General features: G+C 41.6%; 2 protein-coding genes and 3 non-coding genes across 5 annotated transcripts; 1 reads left to right on the top strand and 4 right to left on the bottom strand.

The window, feature by feature from the left end:
- Positions 1–9,376: 9,376 nt before the first annotated feature.
- Positions 9,377–11,741, bottom strand: rps11 (ribosomal protein S11). Its single transcript, XM_037089276.1, has 5 exons — positions 11,615–11,741; positions 10,981–11,121; positions 10,677–10,752; positions 9,872–10,001; positions 9,377–9,575 (listed from the first exon to the last, which is right to left on the bottom strand). Exons 1-5 carry the CDS (start codon positions 11,627–11,629, stop codon positions 9,452–9,454), a joined length of 486 nt encoding a protein of 161 aa, XP_036945171.1. The 5' UTR covers positions 11,630–11,741; the 3' UTR covers positions 9,377–9,451.
- LOC119014843 lies at positions 9,695–9,775 on the bottom strand. The gene has a single exon (XR_005073082.1). It is a non-coding gene; the product is annotated as a small nucleolar RNA SNORD35 (small nucleolar RNA).
- Positions 10,110–10,192, bottom strand: LOC119014862. Its single transcript, XR_005073101.1, has one exon. It is a non-coding gene; the product is annotated as a small nucleolar RNA SNORD35 (small nucleolar RNA).
- LOC119014861 lies at positions 10,830–10,913 on the bottom strand. Its single transcript, XR_005073100.1, has one exon. It is a non-coding gene; the product is annotated as a small nucleolar RNA SNORD35 (small nucleolar RNA).
- Positions 11,742–11,879: 138 nt separating the features above from the next.
- On the top strand, positions 11,880–15,474 carry LOC119014265 (apoptosis regulator BAX-like). The gene is made up of 6 exons (XM_037089274.1): positions 11,880–12,109; positions 12,847–12,895; positions 12,991–13,149; positions 13,565–13,700; positions 13,837–13,941; positions 14,065–15,474. The coding sequence occupies exons 1-6, from the start codon at positions 12,079–12,081 to the stop codon at positions 14,161–14,163; spliced, it is 579 nt and encodes a 192-aa protein (XP_036945169.1). The 5' UTR covers positions 11,880–12,078; the 3' UTR covers positions 14,164–15,474.
- Positions 15,475–15,582: the final 108 nt, after the last annotated feature.

The following is a 15,582-nucleotide window of genomic DNA, read 5'->3' as shown; positions in this document are numbered from 1 at the left end:
ACCTCCAACAGAAAAATCACAAACGCTGTCTTTAAAAGTGCAACTTTCTCCCCTTGACATTTAAGAAATCTAACTTAAAAGTTTGAATGCCATCACAGGGGAATGTTCTTTGGACAATTGTGAGCTTTCTCATGTCATTATTGTTACATAAAGCTAAAGATCCAGCGTTGTATCTGTGGCGTTCCCCTCATCCTGTCAGCGAAATGTTCCAGGATTCACCAACAACAACATTCTTTGTTCTATAAATCTGGTCCAACAGACATTTGAGCCTTGTACAAACTGAAAAACATCTAGAATCTCATGATTAGGGGCAGATTTTTATCATTACGCATGTTTGGTTCACAGTTTGTTGTTCTGCCAAGCTGGAAAAACATAAAATATCTTCCAGATTTCCTGCATCACAACGTATATTGAAACCAAACGTCTGCTGTCAACCTCGGTGAGATTTGAGCATGTTTCGCTCGATGTGTCCTCTTTACAGCGAAGAGCTACAGTAATGTGACCGCTGATGTTAAACGAGGTCAAATCTGTGAGAGATCTCGTGTGAGAACCAAACACAGTGTTTCTCTTTGCATTGTCTGAGATGTAAAGAATTTCCTCTCTCCTGGTCACATGTTGAATGTAAAGCAACAAGGAGAGAAGAGTTTCAGTCGCACACACAGTGTTCAGGTGTGATCGCTCCATTTGATCTCCCTTGTTCTCTCTTCAGCAGCAGAACATCCTCATTTTTCACCTCATAAAGAAACTGGTAATGAAACAGATCATTGTGACACTCCCGTCACTTCCTTCTCTTTATGTTTGCAACACACAGGCGACAAAAGATTTGGAAATACATCCTCATTTGACTTGATCGTCAGGGCTGTGGGGTGAAAGCATACGAGCAGAGAAGAACTGGCACCAATGACTTAAGTTTCACTTCAGTTCAGAAAGGGCGCTAGAATTCATATTGTTCCTTTTATCTGCAACACTATTGTTTTGTTTGGAGTTTTCAGCCTTAGAGATTTCGGCCTTCTCTTGAATATAATGGAACTAGATGGCACATGACTGGAGTCTTCCACAAGCCCCGCTCATTCCTATGAAAGCAGCTCAGTGGCGTTTTGAGGCCAAACGTGTCTCAACTGCACAGTTATAAAATTACTCTGTGACTGATCTTCCGCTTTGTGGAGCCAATAAAATCTGTGCAATAAAGACTTGGGCCAAATGAGCAGGCTAACTTCCGGTTAAGCGCCAGGCTAACTTGAATGAAAATACAATTATTTAATCTTGCGGCTCATCTAGGATTTCACAATTTTAATGGACAGAACGGAGTGAATTATGTCAGTCAAAACAGTCATTTCAGAGGGGGTTGTGGCCCAAAAATACACAAACTATGTGACTCGTTTGACAACGATAAGATAAGCCATTCAGTCCCATAAAATTAGGAAAGTCAACAGGAGCCTGTCAGTCTCTAGAACGTTCATCTGAAGTGGAACATATCATCTTATAGTTTCATGTTTTCATAAGTCATTTGCTGTGAAACTGCTTCACAAAATAAAGTAACAGAGTAATCCCGATTATTTCTGTCAAAGCAGATCATTTTCATTGACTCCATTATGCGGCCTGACGAGGAGCTGGAGCAATGAAAGTCTCATTAAGGATCCACCGGCGCTCAGTGAGAACTGGGCCACTGTGACAGTGTCTCACTGAGACGCTGGGAACCGAGGTCACGCAGGAACTGCATGGTGTTTTCTCAGGGAAAATGACTGAGCGAAAATTAAAACAGTGGAGGGCAAGAACAAAAAGGAGGACAAAACAACAACAAGACTCTTCACCACACTGTGGTTTGGTTAGGACGGTTGCGAGAACTGGGTTTTCAAAATGCAACCAAGTGTGGTTACCCGAGACCAAAATCTATGGTCTGGATAGTTTATGAGCTCAGAGTGGAAATGTTGTCCGGTTGTGAAATTACACTTTGGAGATTTAACAACAGAACACCAAAACACAAATGAAATGTCTTTTTTATCATGTCGGATTGTTCATTACGCTGCTTTGCTCCACCGTCTGAGAGAAAAATCCCCTCTTAAGAACACTAGAGTTGCTTCATCATTATGTTCACCACAACATATAAGGGCGAAGAGTTAAAGTGATCAACCCCACCTAATTTAAAAAAAAAAAAAGACTCTAATAGCTGCGCTGGAAATCAAAGCCTTAAACACAAGCTGTCCGCGGGTCGTGATAAGAAATGAGATCCACCAGAGGAGGCGAGATGGAGAGATCGATTACTGCGAGGTTTCCCATGATCCTGCCTCTCTCCGGGGAGAGCGAGCCTCTGCTCCGGCGCTGCGTGGGTCTCTCCACTGGCATTATCACCGATGGGAGCCACAATAGGTCAGGGAGATGAGATAACATTGTGAGCGGCGGAGCAGCAGGTGAGAGGCTCAACAGGGCACGATTAGGTATCCGGGTCCCAGGGTGTAGCATTGCCTGGGGCCTCGGGGGCCTCGGCCCCGCCATCTGCCGGGGTGAATTCCTCCCGCTGGAGAGGAGCCGCTCAATAGCAGCACAAACTGTTGCTGTGGGGCGTTGCTTTGAGTTTCTCCTGTTACCTTTCATGGAGAGAAGTGTTACACTTTACAGTTCCTTTGTTACAGTCTCAACCAGAAGCTCAAAGAATGCAAGAAACTCCGGTGGGACAAAGGACCGAAACTTCCGGCATTTGTGTTGTACCTCTTTGTTGTTTTCTGACTTTGTTAAAGTTCCAGTCCACTCAAATACGATGTTTGTCTTCTTGCTACTACAGCTGAATGTGTAGGGTTTCACACTAGAGTGTACACTTTCTCTATGCTCACCTAATTTTGAGAGAACAATCTGTGCTCTCCTTTCAGAAACAAATCAGATGCATGGAAATATTTAGGATTTTGGAGGAAATTTGGTCAACAGACAAACACGGCGTCTCATGCAGCAGCTCACTAACTTGCTGCTCTTGCAACAGCATTATATTAGCAGCTCTGTTTCAACAATGGTAGGCTGAAAAAACGATACAATATCTTCTGTAATTGGGTTAAATTGGCAGATGATTTCGTCTCATATCAGTCGGAAGCTCCTGAATTGAACTGACTTGAAATCGAATGGTGGCAAACTATCGTATCATTGTCCAAAGAATCTGTATGATGTTGTGCTGCGAAGAAACTTACACTCCTGTTTGGAAGCTAATCGTGGTCAAATATGCGGCATAAATAAATGTGATGTAGAAACCTGAAGCCTCCGGTGCTCAAACACTGAGAACGGACTCCACAGTGAAGCACGAGACATCTTGTCTCACTTCATACTTGCATATTAGAGTCATTACAGTAGAGAGCCTTGTATTTATGCCTTATTACATGTGTGGAGGGGGTCTTCTTCATCTGTTGCGCTTTAAAATGTCAAGCTATGCTTTTGTAGCCAAAACAGAGCGTATCTGTGGACATGAACATCTTCCATCTGCGTGCCTATAAGCCCTCTGGCACCGTCACACAGCACTGCAGTCCAGATCCGCCTGTTTTCTGGACTGTATAGGTTTTGGGGCTCCAGCGTGAAGGCCATCAGTCAGCGAGAGCACACCCCAGGGATGCTCCGATGACAGCCATGCTGGATGGTTCACACATGACCCGAGAGCGCTGCCGGCACGCAACACGCCGTCCTGTGACCCGTCAGCACCAGCCCCACGCTTTGATCTGACAACATGGTGTAAAACTGGAGATGCCCACTAATGCTCACGCATGCCAGACACACAGTCTGTCTGATGGGCAGGCGTGAACACGGCTGAACATGAGAATATTGAATTAGGGGCCGACGGATGTGTGGCGTGGCTCTCGGCTTACCAGACGGGACAGGTGAGCGACGATCAATCAAGGGTTGTGTCATTGATACTCTTGAACATGGAGCTCTGCAGGTTCAAAACTCCACCTATCAGACCGTTTTCAATCACGTGGAAATAAAAATCAGGAGTCTAATTAATCCATGTGTTGACACGTTATCAGGGAGAAAGTCTGCAGTTCTGACGGGATCGAAGGTGTGTGTGAGTGAAGAGCCACATCTGGTAAATCACTTAAAATCAGTTAAGAAGCTCCCGGTGCCGATACCAGACACTGATCACTGTGACCAGAACCTCTAACCTGACAGCAATAGATCCTGACACGCTTATTATCCACCAGATCTACTTTCACTCTCTTCAGACACCAAACTCCCCAACAGTAGGCCCCCACAATACCACATTTGATATGTTTGCAAGCCCGTACGCACCATCATTTCTTTGCGACTGAACATAATGGTACATATTTTATACGAGGATGTTGTCTGGCTGCAGTCCGTCTTTTGGCGGATGGACATTGGTTGTCTTTGTGTGGATCCGGAGGGCTGATGACACGTCCAGATGTGGAGAGTGACCCTGCACTGACCTGAAGTGGAGCCCACAGTGTTCCTGTTGTGCATCCCAGTACTGAGACGCTGGATAGTGATGATGGGTTTAATGGATGCGTATCATACTGAAGGAAAAAAAATGGGAAGAAGAGATTCTATTTAGCGTAAGAATACGCCTCAAAGGTATTAAAGACTGGTCAGCACCCGTCCCAGCCACAGTCCATGTGCCACAGTCCACAGACCACCAGACTGCAGGGCAGCTTCTGTCCACTTCGTTAGAATTGCTTGTTTTCCTTTCTTTTATCCAGTTATGTGGCATTAAGGGACTAAACTCTGTTTCGTTTTACAACCCTGGTGGGGGTTTTTTTTACCTTTCCATGCTGTGGTACTGAGAGCTTCCGCCACCAGTCAGTCATCAATCTATTCATTTAATTTTAGACTATTAGTTGATACACAGTAATGGAAAGACCAATAGGGTAAATAATGAATGCACATATGCACATTTTAAAAAGTCTTAGAACACACATCTGTTCCAACAGACCAGAGGATGAAGGGCTTTATCTGTTACAGCTCAGGCTCCTCTGCATTTAACCTCCATCTGTTCGGCCCATCAGGTCCTCCGCCGCTGTTTCTGCTGGAGAACAGTTGGGAAGCTGCTGACAGCCTCCAAACGACCCAGAACGACCACCACCCCCCCCCCCCCCCGTCCTCCTCCTCCTCCTCCGTCATGCCCACGCCTCCTGCTGGGCCACCAGAAGGCCTGTGTTTTCATAGTGGCCATTACCCTCATTGGGTCGACCCTCTGAGCTAACATCCCTGCCATTAGATACACAAGTAAGCACGACTGCAAGCATGCTCTGTGACACTGGGTAAACATGTTGGCAGAGTGGAGGAATGTGAAGTGAGACAGTTCAAAAAGACTGAGTGTGTCTGCAGCCACACACAAAGCACACACATCCATCCAGGAGTATCTATAAAAATCTGTTTACGCCATTTCTTACTCTCTTTACAGACTCAGAAGGCCACCTCTGACCCGGCCGACCTGGGCCGGTCGTCAGCCTGTGACGGACGGAGCATTAAATCTGTTAAATCACTGCTCACCTCCACCTTTTGGTGATGGCTCCAAATGGAAAATTGAGAGTTATTAAGCAGAAACATGAGATGGCGTCTCCATCACTGAAACTCACATCACCACCTGGCGGGTTGCATGATTCCATCTTTCAAGATTTGACATATACATGAATAATTTAACTGATAACTCATTTATCTATTTAATTTAGGTAGTTTCAGCCCCTATAGAGAATGAAGAAGAACTGCACCTGTGATATTTACTTTGTCATTAAATTTGTAATGTGTTTTTTGCATATTTATTCATATATTTATTTGTTTATTTCCCTTTCACAAGATAATACGAAAATGCAATAACAAATATTTAAATAAATAATATTAATACATATAATGGTTTTGAAAAATATTAAAATTATTAAAATTTTAAAACGAAAGATCAATTTATGTCATATTTTATATGGTGATTATTATGTGTTATCTTTTATGCATTTCATGGAATATGTATTTATTACCTGAGCCATTTATTTATTTATTTATTTATTGATCTTTGATTTGGGCAGTTTTAGTCCTCAACACTGGAGTGTGCTGTTTGGATAAAAATCTTCAACAAAAACAAGAAAGAAAGAAAGAACAATCTGTATTATCCGCATTAAACCCAGAAGCTGATTTTTATTTGAATTGGAACAAATTGGAGGGGTCATAAACAGTATAATGAAATCCTGTGGCTTGCAGGATGGTCTGAATGATCCAACTGTGTCACAACAGTGAAGATTTACTTGTGCAATTTATTTTATTGCCTGGTAATTTGCATTCAAACAAGTGTTCCTCTTCACTGTCGACACACTGAAAATCTAAATCTTACATAACTTTTGCACCATAGTTCTCTGCGTGTAATTGACAAGATTAATTTAAAGACTGTATATCCGTTCTATAAAATGTGTTTATCTGGACTGTCTCATCTTGATTAAGTTAAACATGCACAGATCAACAGATGACCAGCAGCTACACTAACATGCTTCTCTGACAGCACATATTCATCACGGTTCAACACCGGGTTTATTATGGTTGCTCGGACTTTTTGAGGGATCAGAACCTCTGCCCTCAGACAAACACTCTGTGGGAGCATGTACGCACTCATGTGGGCCGGGTGGCCTGCTGGGCGGCCTTGCTCCCCGGGGTGTCTGCTCATGAGAGGGGCTGTTATTCAGAGCACATCCTGAGGCCGTCCCACCCTCCTGTAGTGTCTGTGCCCATGGAGAGAAGGAGCTGGGAAAGCCCCGCCACAAAAGAGGACAATTTGTGGTTAGAAGCTGAGACTCTGCTGTTTAGGTAAATATTGTAGCATGGCGGGGGGAGAGCTGGGATTGTTGTTAGTACAACAGAAACAGAAAAGGAAAACTGTAATTGAGGAAAATGTTTTGTTATTTCAAAACTCTGCTAATGATCACGATGGAACTACTTCCACGGCTGAGCTCACACGGAGCACTTTCCCCTCTAAACGTCACCGCCATATGGTCTGCATTCACTGGGGCATTAGGGAATAAACATCTACAGCATCATTATGTTAATAATGTGGCACTCAGCAGACAGAAGGCCAGGCTGAGTGCAACATGGAGGATGGAGGATGGAGGGGGGTGGATTTACTGATTCCCATACAGAGATGCTGTCAACTTCTAGAGCAGAAATAAGGACAAATGCAAATGACTCAGCTGATCCAAGCCTGTTGAGCGTGCGGATCTCAGACACTGTTCAGCATCACCACGGCTGGAAATGTACAAAAGAATGAGGTCAGATCTTGTCAAAGCTACGGCGTCATCACATTGAGGCTGAAGCCAATCAGATGACAGTGATCGATCACCTTGTTTCTCTGATAATGCCCCCCCACCCTCCTGCTCATCACTACGTCTGTTCTGTAAAGATCCTACATTGTCCACTTGTTACTTCGTCTCACATGACAAGTGGTGGAAGAAATGTTGAGATCTTTTATATAGTGTAGAAATACTCTTATACAAGTGAAAATTCATGCATCCATAATGTCACAAAAAGAATTATTATATTAAAAAAAAAAACGTTATATGACAAAAGTAAACATACTGATAAATAAGAATCGCCCATTCCAGAAAAATTTGTATTTTATTATAAAATAGGGGCTTATTTTACTGATTTTATATTATAAATGTGAGACGACAAAGTAACAAAGGTTTTGGAATAAATGTAGCACAGTCAAACTACAGTATTTGTATCTGAATTGTAGTGCAGACCTATAAAGTAGCAAAAAAAAAGTGATTTATTCAAATAAAGCAAAAGTGCATCAAAATTGTACAAGTACAGTACTTGAGTAAATGTATTCAGTTACTTGACACCAGTGCACTGTACTCAACCTAAGACCTGAACCAGTGTCCTGACCTGCCTCCAAGCATCAAACAGTCATCTGTCGCCATCTGCTGGACACATTTATTTTGCTGGGACAAATATATTGTGACCTTGTGAAACACTGGGAGGCGCTGCTGTGCACTGTGTTACTGAAACGTGTGTATGTGTGAAATGTCTATCACAGCTAGTTGGTTGGTTGGTTGGTTGGTTGGTTGGTTGGTTGGTTATAAGGATCAGGGGCCTCTTGTACACTAAATCACTTCACTGTATCACTTAATCACTCCATCATTTATCGAGTGTGCACTGGACCCTGTAAATCTCCTGCACTGGACTTAGTAAATTGCTGCTATTTCATGCTGCTGCTAAATTTATTATTTTTATCACCTTATACTACTTGTCACTTTATTCAATCTTATTGTGTACTTTTTATTTCAGTTTTATGCTGCTCACTGTTGGTTGACATTCTGTGTACTTAGTAACTTGTTTATTTATTACTTTATCACTTTGTTTTACTACTGTTGCACAACAATTTCCCTCGGGATAAATAGCTTTCTTGAATCTTGAATCTTGAAATCACTCACTGAATATCTTGTACATGTTGAGTTGCACATTACCATATGACCAGCAGCAGATCCTGATGATTTGGGGATTTATATGGTGAGGGAACTGCTGGTTCAATCTCGACCCCCACAATCTTGTTACTTGTCATTTTCTGCATAGTCTTGTCTAATCTATTCTGAAAAGGACATCAGAACACCCTGATTTCCCAACATGTGTCATGTGTCTTACAGAGGGATCAAACAATTTCTTTAGGATGAAAATGTGAGAGGGACCTCTCAGAGCATCTATTTTTCTACCAGTGATGTCTTAAGCCTGCTTGAGCCTGGACTGATTGTGTAAAGTTGGGAATGATTTTAATAGTGAAGTCTGGCGAATGTTCGAGGCTGAAAAGGCCTTTCGAGGAGCAGAAAACCATTACTAATTCTGCCTAGGTTGCCACATCACTGTTCATCATGCTGATTTAAGATTGAGTAAATACATTTCAGTCTAGAATGGCTGGTCTATTTCTTTCAGTTCTGGAGAAACAGCACACCATTATCTTTAAGAAAATATTTAGATGCATTTTCCTTACTGATCATTGTTGGGCCCCAACATGCAGTAGCTTACCATTTCAAGCTTTAATTGTTCAGAGAAGCTATCACCATCCTTTAAAATAACTCTTTCCCAACTCAAATAATCAAACTTTGGGATTGTTGGGTCCCATTGACTGTCTTCACTAGAGTCAGTGTAAAACAAGTTGGGAATGAGACTTGACTTTTAAGATTAGGACCTTTAAAGATTTCACTATCAAAAACTTACATCTAATAAGCTTGATTGTCCTTCCATTTCAGGAAGGAATCTACAGTGTTACACCTGCTGATAATATGCAGTGTGCCACAATATCCAATTACCATGTAAAACATATAACTGAATACACTTGCAAATAAGAGAGGGAGCAGAAATTGTGTATATATATTATTTAGTTAAAAATTCAAAAGGGGTGATGAGACAAACAGCAGAAATTTAAACAAGATTTTCTTTATTGACAGTGACACAAGTTAGCCAACATCAGCCTTCCTGCTCAAAGTCACATCTAAAACTTCTGGAACTGCTTCTTGGCTCCAGCGGCCTTTGTCACTTTGAGGACGTTGAACCTCACAGTCTTGCTGAGTGGTCGGCACTCTCCGACGGTCACAATGTCTCCAACTGTGACATCTCTGCAGGAAAACACAATCAGGACAGATTAAAAACAGGTGGTTGAGGTAACTGACCATGATAAAAAAAATAATAATTTTTTTTTTAAAAAAAAGCTACATTTGAGTAGTGAGTGTAAAGCTAGGCTGCATCAGTGTTTGCCAAAGGCATTGTCGTCAGAGCTTAAGCTTGGAAGACCATCGTGAGAAAGACATCATTTGCAGCAAATTGTTATTTTCTACTGCCTTAATTCCAGACTTTTGCATGATTCCTACAACTGCAGGAACCATGAACTAATAGCTGGTGAGAGGTTTAGTACCTGAAGCAGGGTGACAGATGGACAGAGATGTTCTTGTGCCTCTTCTCAAAACGGTTGTACTTGCGGATATAATGCAGGTAGTCGCGTCTGATAACGATGGTCCTCTGCATCTTCATTTTGGTCACCACACCTGTAGACCGCACAGAACAAAATTCATTTCAACCTTTTCTATTAACAATGCGATGAAAACTCACACAATATACCTTGACAACTATGTTCTTTTGAATAATATTGTCACTCCATTACATCAGGGTTGCCATTAGGCATTATCGTCAGAACCCAGAGGGTTTGGAAGACCATCGTGAGAAAACATCATTTGCAGGACAGTGACAAGAATATAAAGTCAATACGGAATTTGTGGTGAAGTCGTGGCAAGTTAGCCTATAAAGAGACTTCTGGTTTGGGTTGCTCAAGTGTTATTTTTAATTTGCATTCAGATATTGCTCTTGCCCTTAACAGAACTGAGACATCAATACTCAGTGACTGGACATTCTAACCCATGCCGTGCCAAAATTAAAAACCATTTACACCAACTTTCTAGACTTTGCTCTTACCTGAACCACAAAACAAAACATTCAATGTTCTTAAAACTAGTGCAGAATTTGATGTTCCTTTTTAAAATTATATATTTGGATAACATGTAAAATTACCTCAATCACTATACATGTGCACTTTTGAGTGTTTACATGTCACTGACATTTTTTGTGATGATAGTCAAGTGACACAACTGAATGCAAACCCACAGATTAACACTATTTCAGCATCCCAAACCAGAGCTAATGTCTTAGCTGAGTGTGACCCTTACCAGAGAGGATACGGCCACGGATGGAGACATTTCCAGTGAAGGGGCATTTCTTGTCAATGTAAGTGCCGTCAATAGCCTGGAAAAAACACAGGGCGTTGTTAGTGTTATACAATCAAAATTACATCGCTAAGAAAACGTTATTTCTACAAACTATTGACTGCATCAGCATTGCCAAAAGGCATTATCGTCAAAACCTAGCAGGCTTGGAAGACCATCGTGAGAAAGACATCATTTGCAGCAAACAAAAACTGAAAAGCTCCACTTCCGTCTAGATTAGTTTGGAGTATTTGACCATTCACGTTACCTCTCTTGGGGTTTTGAAGCCCAGCCCGACACTTTTGTGGTAACGGGGGAGCTTTTCCTTGACCTCCTTGCCACCATCAGCGACCAGAACACGCTTCTTGTTCTGGAAGATGGTGGGCTGTTTCTGGTAAGCCCGCTCGGTCTGTGGAGGAAGAAAATCGTTAAGTTAACACAGAAACCACGTCGCCTCCGCCATCCACACTTTCCCTGTACTCAGAACCACTAGCACAAGTTAACGCTGCCCGGCCTCAGGAGCTAATTTTTACTTCCTCTAATGAAGGCCTTCGGCTGCCTTACACTTAGAATACATATGGTTAAGATAAATTGTAGGGTTAATTTTTTATGCTAATCGATGCCGCTTGCAGTATGTATAAAGAGAGGCTCTGCTACTTAAGAGTTAAGTGGTAGCAAGCTAGGCTAACCGATTTAGCTTCCCGGCTAGCTCAACGTTACACGAGGGTATACAGAACGGCAACAACAAATGGCACAAATAAATGCCCCAAAGTAGTTTGAAAATGCGCAGGGACGTGTATAAAAGCTATGTGAAGGCACATGTGTAATACAACCGGGTCAATGTGTTCGTTAAAATGTAAAATTATCGATTTAAATTCACCACGCCGTTTTCCTGAACGTACTTGTGCATCCGCCATCTTTGCCAGCCGAGTCGTAAAGAGGCCTGATAGTGCGCGCGACGAACGGAAGACGGCGAGACACGGGAAATTACGTCAAAGAAAAGGCGAGGCTCTAAAAAAAATCAACACATTTGTTTTTATTGTTTCGTTAACATTAACGACGGTTATACGCAGTTAATAGCGTAAATATAACATTTTTAATTGTTTATTTGTCGTTCAAGCGCTCCGAAAACGTGGTGTGCGCGCGCTCGGTGCGTCACGCTGATCTATAAAACATAGTACACAGTGGATGATGTCACCTCCTCTTATTTAACGCAACGTTAGCACAGCAGCACAACAGTCCCATCAGGCTTGATGAAGAGCTGCACGTTCGAAAACCGCGAGGCGCCTTCGGCTGTATGCGGTTGACACAAACAAATAAAAAAATTGTCACATGATTGTGCGGAAGTACGAGCAATCTTAACAAGATGGCATCACACCAGGGAGAAGGCGACCAAGGTAGCTAGCATCAGCAATGTTATAGCTGCATTTAAGTTGACTGTGACAGCGTCGCTAACACTGTGGAAGACATATGTATTCTGACAACATCGCTTGTTTTGTGGTTGCAGCTTGTTGGTCTGCCAGCATGAAGATAAAATAGCTGAACTGAGGTTAGCAAGATAGCTAATCTAAACGTTAGCTGTTAGCACTTACTTACGTTTTCAAGTTAGCTCTGTTAGCTGACTGGAGACCAGGATGAGTTAGCAAATATGTTTAAAAAAAAAAAAAAAAAACTTAGAAAGAGGAGCATTTTTTTCACCTCCAAAATGTCCAAAAATAGAAGTCCAGTAACATGTAGACACAATACTGATTAATTTAGCAAATTAGTTGAGCCTAACTAACTTAGCTAACAAGTAACAGCCTTTCTATGTGCTGCCTTTGTATACCATAAAGGTATTATTTACATATAAACATGACGTATTTAAGAATACACACGAATACATATCAGACAACAACAGACAAATAATCAGTAACATGTTTTATCATTCAGCAGTTTGAGTTTGGCTAATCTAAGCCTAATCTATATAAGGCGTTAGATTCGTTTTTAAAATGAAAGTAAATCGGTTTTCTAGCACGGATTCCTCTACTTCTGGTCTCTTCGATCCTTCACTTTAATTTATTTCTAATCTGAGGCAACTGGTTGTAAAACTTTGTATCAACATTGGTCTAATATGACCATGACCTTTGTCTTTCAGGAAATTCTAAAGATCAGATACTGGAAGTAGGAGCTGTTTTGTTGAAAGAGTGAGTACATGCCATACTTATCAACTTAAGTTGTACGCAGTACTGGATTGGGCAGTAAGATCACAGCCGCTGTTATCTGTCTTTGTCTCCTGTAGTTTCATATATGAGCGGGTTCAGCGTCATGGAGACAGCAGAACCACAGTGACCAGGGCACAGCTGGGTGGAGGAGAGCTGTGTGACCCAAACCACAAGAAGCTTGCCATGTGCCTGCAGCAGATAGGAGATGAGCTGGATGGCAATGTAGAGCTCCAGAGGTGAGTAACTGTTCATGTGTCAGTTTAATCCAGATCCAGGGAATTATGAATAGTATGAATTATGAATTTGCTGTCATGCGATTCCAATGACAAGAAATTCAGACAGAAGACTGAAGAGAAAGGCAGAATGGATAAGATGAAGAGAAGTTGGTTAGTATTGCTGCATATTGTTGTTGCTAAAAGGGTAAAAGCTCAAGCAAAAGAAAGGGGAAAAAAACACTGATTTTAACACAACAAAGTATGGATACTGTTAACAAAGTAGTAGCCACTTCACAAATGAGCATTACCTCAGCTTCGTATGTATCACCAAGAATCTTCTGTATCACTTTGTATCATAATTCACTATCAACCCTCCATCTGCAGTTTGCGCTATAGCATTAGTTTGTACCTAATTGCTAACTGTTGTTTTCGCCAGGATGATAAACAACTCGGCACTCAGTCCCACAAAAGATGTGTTTATGAAAGTTGCCCTTGAGATCTTCTCAGACGGGAAGTTCAACTGGGGCAGAGTGGTGGCGCTGTTCTACTTTGCCTGCCGACTCGTCATCAAAGTGAGTGAACCTCCTCTGTTGTACTTCACCGAATTGTAAAAAAACAAAACAAAGCGGGACAAAGCTTCATTATTGTTTTAGGATTAATTAACAAAGACCACAAGTCTGAATCATCTGCCATTCACGCTTTTCTCAGGCTCTTTTGACCCAAGTTCCTGACATCATCAGAACAATTATCAGCTGGACCATGGACTATCTCCGGGAACATTTGATCAACTGGATCAGGGAGCAAGGTGGCTGGGTAAGGAGCTTAATATCAAACGCAGTTCGAACATAATTTATTCGTCATTGTTTTATTAACTTCTGCTGCTGATTGCTCATGCGACACATGCTCATATATGGTTTGTTGTTAATGTTTTTGTAGGAGGGTATTCGTTCCCACTTTGGCACACCCACATGGCAGACGGTGGGTGTTTTCTTGGCCGGTGTTCTCACCACTGTTATTGTCATTCGCAAGTTGTGAGAGGTTTGTGAAGAGCAGACACATCAAAGATTGGAGGAGCTACGCCTGAGGGAAACTTGAACAAGAGCAACTGATATAAGTGCACCGTGAAGGAGCTGAAAACATGTATTTGGACACAAGGAGCCACTCTTTGTTTTTGCCTCCCTTTCACTCTCAAAGACTGGGAGTTGGACTGAATGCGCTAACGTCGTACCCATGATCCCTTTGCCAGAGAGGAAGTGAGCGGTGCATGATAACATGCAATCTGGTGGTGGAGAGTTTGCTAGACTTGAACAGAGAATGCATTTTAAGTAATTTATTTTTTACTTGGTACATATAAAAAGAGTCACTGCATTCTGTCCTCTGCCATAAAAATATATATGGACTCAACATTTTGGAAGTTTCCTTTTCTGCATTATTTTTGTTGTAGTTTTTATTTTTTGTTCCACTCAGACTGCTTGTCCGACCTTCCCACTCTGTCCATCCACTTCATCACGGTGTCTGTTATGCTAGAGATTCCATCTTCATATGTATTTGTGAGTGTTCACTGCTGTAAATCTGTAATGATCTGCCGGCAATGAATGGGCTGGAGGATGGCCACTTTCCTTCATGTTTAAATAGCGTTTAAAAGAAAGTTCACCTACGATAATATTTAGGCTCAAGCAACTTTAAATATTTTCTCCCCTTGAATGCACAGTTTGACCTTTTCTCAGTGGACTATCAAATTGCCACAGCAGGAACCTATGTACAAAGTTCTGTTTACATTCTACATGAATCATCACATGCTAAAAAAAAGTCACCTGTTCCCAGCAACTAAATCTAAATTCTTATCTCATATGCTGCCTTGGGGGCATTTCGACCAGCTTTGTGACCTTAATGTGGCTCCAGCTGAACACAAAAACAAACAAAAACCAAACCTGCCTATTTTTGTATATGTTGTAATGGAGCCACATGTCATGAAATAACATGCCCTGTGGTCTACAGAAGGTGTTGCACTGCAGACACAGAAAGCACTGGATTGCTCACAGATGCTTACCTCACTTCAAACATGTTCAAAGTACTGTATTTCTACGTGAGTAATTCAGACTGCAATCTTCTCTACGCAGTAAATGGCTTTTTATACATTTTCCTTTGTTTGTCAGTGCCTTGGTGGGGTTTTTTTTCATGTTTTGTTTTTTTTTTTTTTAACAACAAAATCACTTTGATAATCTCAATTTTTCACCTTTTTTCTATCGCCTTTGTAAAGTTTAAATTAGTTTCCAGTCTCCCTTGAAAATCTTTTTGCAGTGACTTTGTAAGCTGTAATATTAAGAATAAATCTTTTACCTCTTACCGTGGCTGTGGATTTGTGTCTATATAATGTAAGACAGAGGATGTTTCAACAGTCTTACAGCGTTACCAACATGAAAAATGAATCTGGTTAACAAACCATTTACCTTG

The sequence above is a fragment of the Acanthopagrus latus genome, chromosome 23 (genome assembly GCF_904848185.1).
Source record: "Acanthopagrus latus isolate v.2019 chromosome 23, fAcaLat1.1, whole genome shotgun sequence".
NCBI lineage: Eukaryota > Metazoa > Chordata > Actinopteri > Spariformes > Sparidae > Acanthopagrus > Acanthopagrus latus.
This window is presented reverse-complemented; position numbering and strand designations above follow the sequence as displayed.

Excerpts from the sequence above, each read along its gene's own strand:
- LOC119014265 (XM_037089274.1), top strand. The coding sequence starts at position 12,079 with ATGGCATCACACCAGGGAGAAGGCGACCAAG. Across the intron at positions 12,110-12,846 it reads CCAGGGAGAAGGCGACCAAG|GAAATTCTAAAGATCAGATA; the intron begins GTAGCTAGCATC and ends TTTGTCTTTCAG. Across the intron at positions 12,896-12,990 it reads GGAGCTGTTTTGTTGAAAGA|TTTCATATATGAGCGGGTTC; the intron begins GTGAGTACATGC and ends TGTCTCCTGTAG.
- rps11 (XM_037089276.1), bottom strand. Across the intron at positions 10,753-10,980 it reads GCTTCAAAACCCCAAGAGAG|GCTATTGACGGCACTTACAT; the intron begins GTAACGTGAATG and ends TGTTTTTTCCAG. Across the intron at positions 9,576-9,871 it reads CATCTGTCACCCTGCTTCAG|AGATGTCACAGTTGGAGACA; the intron begins GTACTAAACCTC and ends GTTTTCCTGCAG.